The following is a 14630-nucleotide window of genomic DNA, read 5'->3' as shown; positions in this document are numbered from 1 at the left end:
TTTTGTAACTCCCTTACTGCCAGCTCGTCCTATCCCACAAAGTGCTCTGTCTCTGGTCACTTCCTGTCAGCACCTGTGCTCTACCTCTGGTCACTTCCTGTCAGCACCTGTGCTCTGCCTCTGGTCACTTCCTGTCAGCACCTGTGCTCTGTCTCTGGTCACTTCCTGTCAGCACCTGTGCTCTGTCTCTGGTCACTTCCTGTCAGCACCTGTGCTCTGTCTCTGGTCACTTCCTGTCAGCACCTGTTTTCTGTCTCTGGTCACTTCCTGTCAGCACCTGTGCTCTGTCTCTGGTCACTTCCTGCCAGCACCTGTGCTCTGTCTCTGGTCACTTCCTGTCAGCACCTGTGCGCTGTCTCTGGTCACTTCCTGTCAGCACCTGTGTGTCCAATCCGACTTAAATCTGTTTGTTTGCACTTCCTGTCGCTGTCTCCTCCTCTCTCTCTCTCTTGTGTTGTTCTTCCTCTCTGATGTTTCTCACTTTAGATAAATGCGTCTGATGAATGAATTGTAGAATAACGTTTATAAACGTATGAAAACATTAACCAGACACCCAGTGATCACTCTCCTCTTCATTCTGCCAGGATGGCGATGGCAGAAACGCAGAGTTTAAGGCTTCCTCGCAAAGCTGCAGAAGAAGGCGGTCCGTTTTTGCCATCTCCATCAATTAAAGATCTCATTCATTCTCGGTCAACCTGCCACCTCTCGTGGAAGCTGCTCATCTGTTTGTGATTTAGACTCCAGATTTACTTTCACATGAAAGTCTGAAATCTGTCTCTGGCTCTCTGAACGCACCGAGGCGACCAAAAACTATTTAGAGAGGATTCTCAGATAGATGATTTACAGATACATCCGGAGAGTAAAAACAGAAGTGTCAGGTTCAGTTCCAGCTCGAGTCCTGAAGGAAAACAGAATCATGCTCTCCTGTGAGAGGAATTTATGCTTCACACAGAAAAAATAACATTTTAATGTCTCCGACTTAAACTGTGAAAGCTACTGTTGTAGTCAAGAGACCAAGACGTCCCCGAGTCCAGAGTGCTCCGAGACCGAGACAAGACCGAGACATTTAGGGATCGAGACCGAGTCAAGACCAGGACCAAGGCAGGACGAGACAGAGTCAAGACCAGGACCAAGGCAGGGCGAGACCGAGTCAAGACCATAAATACAGTATCACTGAAAAATAAGCTTGTGCATGGGGCGTGTCCCTCATTTAAGCTGGGGGATAAAAATCAATCTATAAATGAATTGAAGTTATTTGTTCTTTTAAAAAGAGGCGTTTTCCTTCTGACTTCAGTGATGACGTGGAGAAATAGCCGATCAGAGGTGGACTTGACCGGTCTTGATTTAAAATCTGGAGTCTCCCCCGTCTGAAACTGAGGTGAGACCGAGAACTTCAAGTCAGATTTCGAGTACTACAACACTACTGAAAGCTTTCGATTCGGCTCCAGATTGTCCAAGTTTCTGTGTTCTGCCCATAGACTGTAAATATTACTGGACAAACCCTGACCCGTCTGTGACATAGGCAGCAAATGAGTCCAATCAAGGGCCGCATCCATATTGGATTTGCAGTCTCAACCTAATTTCGGATCAACCTAGCCACAGCATTAAGGCGGGACTTAACTCCGCCCATTCAGCTCGACGTTAGCAGTCCACTTCACAGCATAGCTAACAGCTAGGCTGCTATCATCCCCTAGAAGAAATCAATATTACAAAGCATACAGTTCATGTTACTGTTCTGACAAAAAGAGGAATGTCTGTGTTTTATATTTACTGATGTCAACAGCGATGAGGTGAACATGACAATTTAAAAATAATGATTTAGTATTTATTATAAGATATTTGTTTTCTATAGAACCCTGTGAAGTCATGGAGTCTGTGGACAGTGTCAGCTTCACACCAAAAACTTTAAGTATTAGAAATAATAGTGTTTAAGACTGACATCTATTATTATTGCAGCTACCTTGTTCAATATTATTCCTGCAGATGTGGCTAATAATAAAAAAACACCCTGAGCTGTCACATGTAGTTAACTGTACATTTTGTCTTGTCTGAGGCATTAATTGAACACCTTTGTATTTCTCCTATAGACACAGTGTGGATTATTGGTGACTTGTCCGTCGAGGTGCCCAGAGAGCTGCAGAGACAGAGGAAGAAACCTGAGCCTCCACAACATCTGTATTTGTTGGTTATTTTGGGGTGGACTTCGGTTGCTTCTCTTCAACAGCTCGCTGTGAGGGAGGTCTCCCCCGGATGGCCTGAGTGATGTCACCCACAGGCTGAGAGCTGAGGCGGGTTTTAAACCTCCTGACAAACCGTTACACCGCGCCCACCTGTCAATCAGGTCAGCTACACGCCTTATTGTGAATAACTCTTATCCTTCATCAAATCAAAACTGATGAGTCATCAAAACATTCACCCCCCCGTACAGTGTGTGTCCATCGAGACATGAGCTAATCACACCTATTTGTTTGTTTTGTACGAAGCTGTAAAAATGTTAATCTCTGCTGAGCTGGAGCTCCTTCATGTACTGCCGTCTTATCTGCTGGCCATCTTCTCTCACCAGAACTTCAACTGTTGAAAAGTCATTCAGAAGAAGCTCGAGCATGTGACATGGATCCAGGAGAACATGGACTTTTAGTGCGGGGTCTTCAGGATGGCAAAGAAAGAGAGAAAATATCAGTTATTCATTAAATCAATTTGTTTGTTCTCATCTATTTTTCTGTATTCATCTGTGTGTAAGAGCACATTTATAAATTCAACAGTGTACTACCCAGACAACAAAGGTACAGTATTCAGGTAATCAACATCTATTCAAAGTTAAGAAGTTAAACCTTATTGTAATCATGATATTTTCAGCTCTCTCACTCACTTGCACAATGATATTCCACATCAAATTGTCTCAGATTTTGGAGGAAAAATTAAGCAGTTTATTGTGGATAGTACTTCATCTTAACATGAAACAAATATAACCTGAATTATTTAAATCATTAACAGTCTCTGTGCTTTAGTACAGAACATACAGTAACTCATTTATTATTAACATGAGCTCAGTACATGGCTGTATTCTTCAAACACTTATGGCGGAACCTTGAGGAACTGCAGTTTTTTGTACTTCCGCATTGGCTTCATTTTTCGAGACCGGAGGTTGCCCCTTGGTTCTGCCGCGACGTTAAGAAGTTTTCTTAAAAATTGCGGCCGTACGAGGAAGTCGGCGATGATAACCTTACTATCTGATCATTAAGGAAACATGTTGAAGTGCTTCTCTGACAACAATGCAGCAGCCAGTATGTCCTCCTTCTAACTTTAGATTCTGCTCCTGAATGATCTGGATTTGTTTGGACCAGAGAAGGTAGGCGCTTTTAAGACCCCCCCACACGGCCGTTTTGGACGCCCCTCAGTTTGCCAGATATGAGACCAAGTTCCGATAAGTTAGGATCTCTCCTGTCCTCCAGCTTCCCCAGAAGTCCCCCCCCCCCCCCCTTAAAGTAAAGAACCGGAACATTCCTCTTAGAGCTTACTCTTATCAGGACGTTTGTTTTTAGGGTCTACCTTCTTTCAGCTCAATAATGAGGTACAAAGGACTGCTTCAACGACAGGTTAAAGGGGGCGAGGTGACCTCATACGACCCCACTCAAAAAAACATCAACTATCCCTTTAACGCATCAAGGAAGTCAGGAAACGTCTTTAAATTGAAACCTGTTCGGGTCTTTGACGGCGTGGACACCACTCTCCTCTGTGATTGGCCCGGAAATAATGAATGAAGCAGAGGAGGGAGGCGGGGTCATTCAGAGTTCAGCAAACCTCTCAGGTGACTTGAGACCTACAGGGGAGTAACAGGATCTGCTGTAAACACGTTCAGCCGTGTTGGTGTAGGGAACGAGGGAGGCGAGGGGGGGCAGAGAAACCCCACAGAGAGACTCTAGATGTGCGTTCAGCTCGCCATATAAACTGGCCAATCACTGATGTCCATCCATCCATCATCTATACTGCTTTTCCTGTTCAGGGTCGCGAGCGACTGGAGCTGATCTCAGCTGTCATTGGGCGATAGGCGGGGTTACACCCTGGACTGTTTACCAGCCAATCACAGGGCTGACATGTCCTATTGTTTACGGTGAGAAGGCAGACTCAGAGGGCAGAACAAACACCTAGCTGTGGGAGTGTCACCCACCTGGGGGAGGGGCTACTGCCCTTTGTGATGTCATGAAGGGAAAATCTCCAAACGGCCTGTTTGAGCACACATTTTCTGAAAAGTGGAGCAGGAAGAAGACGGAGAGGATGGACTTTTCTCATCATTGGGGGGTTTGTAGACTAGAGACACATGTTAGAGTTAGAGGAACATGGAGAAGAGGATTTTGTATAATATGGAACCTTTAAGAGGAAGATGATGAATTTTAAACATTATGTAATGACATCTGTGGAGCCATCCAGACATTTCTGTGGCTGTCGCTGCCAAAACAAACTCCTTCATAATAAAAAAAAACTTCAATATGCAGACCCCTGATAGTATTTTCCATCACTTTATCAACATGACGTCAAAACAGACACAGAATGAAAAAATCATTTTCAGAAAGACAGAGACATGATGCGCAGCATGCATGGACTAAGTGGACTGTAACAGTTAGGACCCTGACACCTTCCATACAGAGTGTAGTGAGGGAGTGTAGACCTGGATGAGAGAGTTTAAGTTAGGAGAACTTTTCCATCGTGCAGAGAAAAGACAGTGACACGACGACTGACGATATCAACAGTAAAACTTTATTGGTAAAACAGGCTCCAATCTGTTAAAGTGCATTAAAGGAAACGATGAACAGCAGAGAGTAGGGTGAGACAGGTGACTCCTCGTCCTCATGATCAGAAAGAAAATACGTCAAAATGAATAAGAGTTTAAATATCTTAAAGGAACAGAAAAGCTCTCCAGGATTACGGTTAGCCTAGCTTAGCATAACGATTTCTGCTCTCAAGCAGCTATCAAGCTAAGGTAAGCCTTACATGTTGAACCTTTTTTATTTATGACACTGATATCAAAACTTTCATACACATTTTATAAACCGTTTACTCTGACACCAGATCGCACGCTTGTTGTCCACACTGCATAAATATTGATTATTATTATTATTAGCTCTGTGAATTTCAGTTTCTGAAGTGTGGTGCTTTTATTTTGAAGGTGTACTTGTAGAAGTGTGCTGCTTTTATTTTGAAGGTGGACTAACAGAAGTGTCACAAGCTTAAGGAGCTGCTGAGTGAGAGGGCAATAGACACAGGGCGCTGCGGCGCTCACTGGCCGTTAGGACACTCCAATAGGAAACGACTGAATCTTTGTCGCTCTCATGCTGTTCTACTTTAAAACTGATTACCGTAAAACTTCAAATAAAAGCCAATCACAAGTTAAGGCCCGCCCCTTTAACCGCCCAGGTGTAGCTGCACATTTCAAATAAGTTATACTTTTTTAGTGGTTTTTGCCTTCATGGGAAGAGACAGCTGAAGAGAGAAAGAGAGAGTGTGGGACGACGTGCAGCACAGGGCCGGATTCGAACCCACGACGGCTGCAACAAGGACTATAGCCGCTGTACACGGAGAGTAATAACCACTATCATTTATTAGTCCTTTTTCCATCTTAACTGTTTGTGAGTTTGGTTTTTAAAATAATTAACGGTCTCAAATAAACGCGAGGTCATGCAGATTAGTATTTAAGTGTTACCGTATTATCAGAGATGTCTGGAATCAACGAGATGAGTCGCCCCCTGCTGGCCTTTAGGAATAATTACGCTGCGACCAGTTCTTCAATCTGAGAGTAAATCCACTTCTTTAAATGCCACGTATCTGATCGGTAGATGAAGCTAGTTAGCCTAGCTTAGCATAAAGAAGCGAAGATTCTGCGACTTGAACTGACACTTCCACACTCAGAGAATAATCGAGAAGATTTGAAAGTAAAGGTGACGGTCATCCTTCGATGGCACGTACTTTACAACGATACAACCGCCTTTATTTTACTAATTGACGGTATTTAAACAGCCATGTTCTGATCTCTAACCCAAACATGCCGCTAGATTACATCGGCATCGTTTGAGTCTGTTTCTGTGCAGTTGAGACGTCCCGCAGGAGGTTAAAAACAAGAAATTAAACCGAATCTGATGCCAAGGACTTCTGTTTTTGTTGCCGTGGTTACAGTTTAGCATTAAAGTTAAAAATTCTGAAATTGTGACGACGCTGCACGAGATCGAGACCATAAACTGGTTAGGATATCATTTACTGAGGGAATACATTTAAGTGAGGAGTAGGAGCATTCAAATACATATTTTTAGAACCAGTGGAGTCGCCCCCTGCTGGACATTTAAAAAGCTATTTCAAGGCTCTTCCATTTTATTTTAATCTGTTTTTCCTGAGATAACGAGTACGATTCCAGTCGCTTTCCTGAGTTCCTCACTTATCTATCCTATTCACTCAGGATAACAACTCTGCTTTACTCGCAATAACGAGTCAAAGTTTTTTCACAATATCGAGAAATGACCTCGTCATTAAGAGAACAGCGCTGTTATCTTGAGACAAAGACATAAATACGTCAATATCTCGAAGAAAATAGTCAAATAAATACGTAATTCTGCATCGGCTTCACTTGTCAGACACTTCCACTTCCCCTAAAACAGTCTGTGGTCTTAGCGTTATTAGCCTAGCTTAGCATAAAGACTGGAAACAAAGGGAAACAGCTAGCCTAACAGAGATTGAGACCATAAACTCGTTAGGATATAATTTACTGGAAACTGAGAAGTAGAAACATTTCTTCAAAGACTTGAAGGTCTTATGCCATCAAACTTCTTTTTACATCCAGTAGAGTCAGCTAGCCTAACACCTTTAAAACTGAATGACCGCTGTACTCACCAAACAGGACACACTTTAATCTCACACATTTTCCCCCTCCCAAATAAAGATGAAGCGTCCCTTTAAGTCAGAACAACAACATGGCGTGATATCAGAACAGATAAAAGAAGAACACAAACGGCACAAGGTCACGTAACGTAAAGAACAAATATAAAATGTAGAAGGATCTGATCGAGAGACTTAAGTCATCAGGAGTGAACAAAGCTGACAAACAACTGACGGGAGAGTCTGCAAGGTTTCACCTTCATGCAGATGAGTCCAGACTTCACGTATGCACGTTAGTTGATTCCAGTTGTTTCTGTTGTTTTTCAGGTTGGAGATCGGGGGAGGTTTTGAGTGGCCTGCAGCCTCTGTCGACGCCTCTCCATCGCCTGCTGCTTCTTCAGCTCGATCTCTGCTGCAGAACATTTCCCCAAATCTGCAGGAAACAAGACGAGACACAAAAAATGTGAAGGAAGCACTCGTGAAGGAGGCGCAAAACACATGACGGAGAAACACAACACGCGAAGGAGGCGCAAAACACATGACGGAGAAACAAAACACGCGAGGGAGGCGCAAAACACATGACGGAGAAACAAAACACGCGAGGGAGGCGCAAAACACATGACGGAGAAACAAAACACGAGAGGGAGGCGCAAAACACATGACGGAGAAACAAAACACGCGAGGGAGGCGCAAAACACATGACGGAGAAACAAAACACGCGAGGGAGGCGCAAAACACATGACGGAGAAACAAAACACGCGAGGGAGGCGCAAAACACATGACGGAGAAACAAAACACGCGAGGGAGGCGCAAAACACATGACGGAGAAACAAAACACGCGAAGGAGGCGCAAAACACATGACGGAGAAACAAAACACGCGAAGGAGGCGCAAAACACATGACGGAGAAACAAAACACGCGAAGGAGGCGCAAAACACATGACGGAGAAACAAAACACGCGAAGGAGGTGCAAAACACATGACGGAGAAACAAAACACGCGAAGGAGGTGCAAAACACATGACGGAGAAACAAAACACGCGAAGGAGGCGCAAAACACATGACGGAGAAACAAAACACGTGAGGGAGGCGCAAAACACATGACGGAGAAACAAAACACGCGAGGGAGGCGCAAAACACATGACGGAGAAACACAACACGCGAGGGAGGCGCAAAACACATGACGGAGAAACATAACACGCGAGGGAGGCGCAAAACACATGACGGAGAAACAAAACACGCGAGGGAGGCGCAAAACACATGACGGAGAAACACAACACGCGAGGGAGGCGCAAAACACATGACGGAGAAACATAACACGCGAGGGAGGCGCAAAACACATGACGGAGAAACAAAACACGCGAGGGAGGCGCAAAACACATGACGGAGAAACAAAACACGCGAGGGAGGCGCAAAACACATGACGGAGAAACAAAACACGCGAAGGAGGCGCAAAACACATGACGGAGAAACAAAACACGCGAGGGAGGCGCAAAACACATGACGGAGAAACAAAACACGCGAGGGAGGCGCAAAACACATGACGGAGAAACACAACACGCGAGGGAGGCGCAAAACACATGACGGAGAAACATAACACGCGAGGGAGGCGCAAAACACATGACGGAGAAACAAAACACGCGAGGGAGGCGCAAAACACATGACGGAGAAACAAAACACGCGAGGGAGGCGCAAAACACATGACGGAGAAACACAACACGCGAGGGAGGCGCAAAACACATGACGGAGAAACAAAACACGCGAGGGAGGCGCAAAACACATGACGGAGAAACAAAACACGTGAAGGAGGTGCAAAACACATGACGGAGAAACAAAACACGCGAAGGAGGTGCAAAACACATGACGGAGAAACAAAACACGCGAAGGAGGTGCAAAACAGGTGAAAGGAAACGCAAAACATGTGAAGGAGGCGCAAAACATGTGAAGGAAACGCAAAACACGTGAAGGTGACGCAAAACATGTGAAGGTGACGCAAAACATGTGAAGGTGACGCAAAACACGTGAAGGAGGCGCAAAACATGTGAAGGTGACGCAAAACACGTGAAGGAGGCGCAAAACATGTGAAGGTGACGCAAAACACGTGAAGGAGGCGCAAAACACGTGAAGGAGGCGCAAAACACGTGAAGGAGGCGCAAAACACGTGAAGGAGGCGCAAAACATGTGAAGGTGACGCAAAACACGTGAAGGTGACGCAAAACATGTGAAGGTGACGCAAAACACGTGAAGGTGATGCAAAACACGTGAAGGTGACGCAAAACACGTGAAGGTGACGCAAAACATGTGAAGGTGACGCAAAACACGTGAAGGTGAGGTGCAAAACACGTGAAGGAGGCGCAAAACACGTGAAGGAGGTGCAAAACACGTGAAGGAGGCGCAAAACACATGAAGGAGGTGCAAAACATGTGAGGAGGCGTAAAACCCGCGAAGGAGGATGTGTTGAAGGTGAACGCGTTCTTACCTTTGTTGGTCACTGTGGAAACCGAGTTGTTTGGCTTCTTAAAGGTGAAGTGCTCTTTCCGGATGTTTCCCTGCGGCGCAGTCTGGACCCTGCTGCTCATCTGCAGACTCGCTGAACTGTGCACGCCCCCTGAAGAGTTTTTTAACTGTGCGCACCTTAAAGTCTCTCTTTTCATTTGTGCACCTTCAGCTGCGCTTGAAACCAAACCACCTGCGTGAGAAGTCCCAGCTGCACGGGGGAGAGTTTGAGGAGGGAAAGGTTTCTGATTGGCCGTTGGCTGTTTGGTTCGGTTGTCCCAGGTGTTGACGGATGGCTGCAGAGCGGCTCTCTGGGTCGACGTGGGAACTGTCTGTTTGATGGGGACGTTCTGGGCGCTCTGGATCTGGTTCTCCACGTTTTCACACATCTCACACAGAAGGTCGTCGTCGGCCGGGTCGTCCCACACCGGATCAGACGAGAAGAAAGAGTTCAGGTCGTCGTCCAGGAGGTCAGAGATGGCGGCCGCCTCGTTGTGGGATGGAACTGCTGCAGGTGTGAGTGGAAAGCTGCGAGCGGATCTAGCAGGAGGTGTCGAAGCTGCCGCGTTTGTCCTTTGTTTCGATTGTTGTTTCTGTGTATCTGATTTCACCGTGTTTGACTTTTGCACGCTCTGTTGAGAACCCGCTCCTGCTAAAACGTGACATTTGTTCTTCTGAGGGTCTTTCTCTGACCTTTTTGAGCCGTTTTCCACCCTCGAGTTAGTCCAGGTGTCTGTCTGGCTTGTTTTGATAGAAAAATGAGGATTGGACTCCAGCTTGAAGGTCGATCTTTGTCTCAGACTGTCTGACCATCGAAAACTTCCCGGACTCTGACGTTTTATTTCATGCGGGGGTTTCTGGGTTGAGCAGTGTGTCGGAGCGGAAAAGCTGTGCGGATTTTGTGTCATCTCCAAAACCAAAGAGTCATTAAGCAAGTCGTCGTTTTCCCAGTCGTCCTCGAACTCGTCGTTTGCAGGAGCAGCTCTAGTGTTGGTCGTGAAAACACCAGAAGTGTGAGACGATGCAGACGCTTTCCCAGAAGCCGCACACGTGCTAGGAGGATGTTTCACTTGTGACACCTGACTTAAGTTTCCGCTCACATGCTGGGTCGGCCCATCGAACAGGAGGTCCAAATCGTCCTCCATTTGTAGATCCAGGTGTGCCTGAATGTCTCTCCCAGCCGCCGCCGTGTCCTCAGCTCGTTGATGGTTTCCAGGAAGTGAAGGTGAGAAGTCGTTCTGATCGCCGTTCTCAAAATCCAACATGTCCTCCGACAGCAGCTCCGTACTCTGCTGGTGCGGGTCGTCCACCTCTTCCTCTTCGTCCCGACGGAACATGTTGAAATCAAACTGTTTGGCGAGCTTCAGCAAGTCGTCCACGCCGTTCGGCCTGTGACAAAAATAAAAAGAGCTTAGAGGGATGACATCGGCATTTTGTGTAAAACTGTCGGGGAAGCAAACTCTTTGAAGGTTTAATTTAAATCTGAACAAAAGATATCTCCAATTTTTGTTTCACTTTTAATAACATGAAAGAAGTTTGTTTATCAAATTAAAATATCACGATGGCCGACGAGTTCAAGTGACATGCAACAGCAAATTCAGAGACAATGCGTGTTCAAAAACACGTGCAGAAGACCAAAACAAACGCACTGACGGAAACACGCTGCTAAGATATCAACACGCTGAAAATACACAAAAACACCTGCATGAACAGGAAACGCGTTGCAGAGTGAGACGCTTAGAAAACTAAAAACTAAAATAAAACAAACTAATGCTAAACGCGGCAAATCCAGTTTTCAGAACAGACGAGCTCCAGGCCTGAAGGGGGCGCTCAGTGAGACAGCGCCTTTCCTGTTCATGCAAGTGTTTTATCTTTTTGCAGCACGTCTTTTCATGTGCAGCGTGTTTCCATCAGTGCGTTTGTTTTTGTCTTGAGTGTGGGTTTTGAATCGCACCCTCTCTGAGGTCACAGCATGTTTTTTTACAAATGTAAATCCTTCGGGCGGTTGCCTTCATCACCCACCGTAAAATACGATCAGAACTTTGTTGTTATGAAAAACAAACAACAACAACGACAGTAAACACTGAATCAAAACAAAGCACAATAAGAGAGCGCGCGAAAGGAAAAAGTGAAGAGACATGAAAACAAGGAGAGCAGATTCGTCTCCTCCTTCACCTCGGGGACTTCTTCTTCGGTTTGGGAGTTTGAACGTCCGGCGTGCAGGGAATGGCTGCGCTGTCTCCGATCCACTGCTGTAACGTCGGCTCTGCAACCCTCGGCCTGCCATGCTTCACAAACACAACACATTGGAACGTTCAGGACAGACTGTCGTGCTGCTGATCAGCTACGTCTCGGGACGCGGCGATGGAAGGTAGTGTCGCTCACCTTTGGAGCGATCCTGCTGACGATCTCTGAGATGTTCACCACTCCAGCAGGCGGCTTCTTTCCTCTTTTACCTGGAGACAAAAAACATGTTAGTAATGATGATGCAGCTCTTGCCTCCATGAAGCAAATCTTCTTTCCTCGTATGTTTTACTTTAGAGATGTTTTCAAATCTGCACTCAGGAGTTTTGTGCAGGTGTGACAGCAACTATGAAAGACTAATCCAAGGACTCTGTCTGATATTTACCGAGTCTGTTTGGAGAAGGAGACGTGGCGTCCCAGATTATGTCCTGCTGGACGTCCGAGTCGTTGTGTGGAGACTCTCCGCTGAAACCTCCGCCTGCTCTGGATCTCGGGATTCTGGTCGGACTCTTAAATTCTGGAGAGTAAGTAAAAAAAAAAAAACTGATTCATTAACAACAACATTTACAGCTCAGCTCTCCTTGACTCAAGTTAATAAGTGCTTCGGACATTTGTTGCTGAAAATCCAAGGTTACTTTATTTTAGTACCTTTCAGATACCAACAAAGAATCTGTCACTTGTTATCCCCTCCAGCTTTTTCCATTGACACCCATGGCTTCGTTTTGTTTGAAGAGGAAGATTTTGAAGATGGCTGGTACTCGTGAGAGATGGGTGCTTCCCCCTGCAGGTGTTACGACGAGAATTACATCCCTGCTGAGAATCAGAATTGCATGCACCTCTGGGAAGTGTTTGAAAACGGTATAAATCCTATATCTGGGGGCAGATCTGTGATGACAAAGTACGTATAGTTTATTTTTAAAAAGGTTAGTATCCTTATTGTCCTGAAAATTCGATAGGAAACGCTTTTTCATTAGCTTGCGTAAATATGAGCTGCAAAGAGTATCTGACTTTGTCTGTAGAGGACATGTAAAGGTGGATGCAAAGTGTCCTGCTAGGTGCATGCAATTCTCAGGAGGCATGTATGCACTTCTCGGCATAACACCGTCATGCCATGGACCAAGGCGAATACCGCTGGCATGCCACAAACAACACCGGCATGCCCGTGATCCCCAAGTTACATGCCACATGGCAGTTTATGATCTAGGAACTGCTGTAAAAATGTTGTATGCTGAACTGTAATCTGAAACTGAGTTTCTGGAAAACATAAATTAAGAAGAAACCTCAATGGGGTTTGGTGTATTGTTGTATAGATACAGCAGAATGGGACGCTGTCAGGGCTTGTAACCGTCACAACAGACAACACATCCATGGATCTTTGGTAGACAGTTTTAAGATCCTTAAAGGGTTAATTAGGGATTTTTTAAATCCCGAATTAAGAGTTACAAGTTTGGCTTTGTAAATTTCACTTTATCCACTCTTTGAGATCGGGGGTTCCTTGTGGATCTACAAGAAAACTTAAAAAGTGCGAGAAATTTGAATGGAGTTTGGTTGAGAGTTGTGTACGTTCAGCTGAGCGGGACATTGTCAGGGCAACAATATGGAACAAGTTCAGATGAATTACAAACACACAGACAGAAAAACAGCCACTAACCTGCCGGCTCGCTCCTCGGAGGATCCACTTTACCCGCAGTCTGAGTCTGTCTGAAGGTTCTGCTCAGCCGGTTCGGTTTCGGTGTGGATCCCGTCAGTCCAAAAGGAGGGTCACACTTCCGGCGAACCCCGTTCATACCGGCGGTTAAACGTCGGTTACTCGTTCCAGCCGACGATTTGTGGGCTAACGGTTAAATTCAATATGTTATTTACAGTTTATTCTGTTGTTGATTTGACCTGTCAGCGACGTTTTTGAACGTCCCGCCATCTTGTCTTTCCCAGGGTTCCTTTCGAGGGTGCGTTCAGGAGCATCAGAGCTGCGCGGATTCTGCGCTTATCATCATCACAATTATATTTAAAACGTTTCAATCTAATGTTTCTTTTCAATTTACGTAAATTAATTATTCTTAAACAAATTGACAAACATTTATTATTAATATATGCTAATAAATAATAAATAAATAAAAACATTGAACATTGATTGAAAGCTGTTGATATAATTAATAATTAATTAATATTATTATTATGAGGGCTGTTAAAGGATTAACATTTCTAATTGCGATTAATCACATTTTAAATCGTGTGTTTGAAATTCTGTTATTTCACATTTATTTTTTTATGTTTGTCCTGTCTTAAACTGAGAGTACTTTACCTGCTGTGTGCTTTTATTTTGAAATAAAGTAAGACCCTTCTGGTAGAGTGAAGGCTAGGACATGAAGTTAAGCACAGAAACAGGAAGTGGTTAGGGATCCCAAACTGACGTCAAACAGCTCAAAGTAACGGTAACAAAGGTCAATGTGTGATGTCATAAGGTCAATGTGTGATGTCATAAGGTCAATGTGTGATGTCATAAAGTCAATGTGTGATGTCATAAGGTCAGTGTGTGATGTCATAAGGTCAGTGTGTGATGTCATAAGGTCAATGTGTGATGTCATAAGGTCAGTGTGTGATGTCATCAGGTCAATGTGTAATGTCATGAAGTCAATGTGTGATGTCATAAGGTCAGTGTGTGATGTCATAAGGTCAGTGTGTGATGTCATAAGGTCAATGTGTGATGTCTTAAGGTCAATGTGTGATGTCATCAGGTCAATGTGTGATGTCTTAAGGTCAATGTGTGATGTCATAAGGTCAGTGTGTGATGTCATAAGGTCAGTGTGTGATGTCATAAGGTCAATGTGTGATGTCATAAGGTCAGTGTGTGATGTCATCAGGTCAATGTGTGATGTCATCAGGTGGATATTACTGTCTGAGAGTTTGTTAAAGTGAAATGAGACATTCAAAGATGCAGCAGTGTTCTTCTTTTACATCACTGAGACTACAGGGAGACACTGAGGACGAGTATCTACGGAGAGCCTGAAGGGTCAAACATGAGATTAATGTG

The 14630-nt window shown here is 44.9% G+C and overlaps 1 protein-coding gene and 1 long non-coding RNA gene across 2 annotated transcripts; both read right to left on the bottom strand.

The window, feature by feature from the left end:
* Positions 1–1748: 1748 nt before the first annotated feature.
* LOC132993307 (uncharacterized) lies at positions 1749–2501 on the bottom strand. The gene is made up of 2 exons (XR_009676446.1): positions 2331–2501; positions 1749–2283 (listed from the first exon to the last, which is right to left on the bottom strand). It is a non-coding gene; the product is annotated as an uncharacterized LOC132993307 (long non-coding RNA).
* Positions 2502–6840: 4339 nt separating this feature from the next.
* On the bottom strand, positions 6841–13533 carry LOC132993300 (ewing's tumor-associated antigen 1-like). The gene is made up of 6 exons (XM_061063059.1): positions 13251–13533; positions 11985–12116; positions 11741–11811; positions 11531–11643; positions 9339–10744; positions 6841–7294 (listed from the first exon to the last, which is right to left on the bottom strand). The coding sequence occupies exons 1-6, from the start codon at positions 13384–13386 to the stop codon at positions 7185–7187; spliced, it is 1968 nt and encodes a 655-aa protein (XP_060919042.1). The 5' UTR covers positions 13387–13533; the 3' UTR covers positions 6841–7184.
* Between the last annotated feature and the right edge of the window lie 1097 nt (positions 13534–14630).

Source organism: Labrus mixtus, chromosome 2 (genome assembly GCF_963584025.1).
Source record: "Labrus mixtus chromosome 2, fLabMix1.1, whole genome shotgun sequence".
In the NCBI taxonomy this organism is placed as follows: Eukaryota; Metazoa; Chordata; class Actinopteri; order Labriformes; family Labridae; genus Labrus; species Labrus mixtus.
Note: the sequence above shows the minus strand (reverse complement) of the source record. Positions and strands in the feature narration are given on the sequence as shown.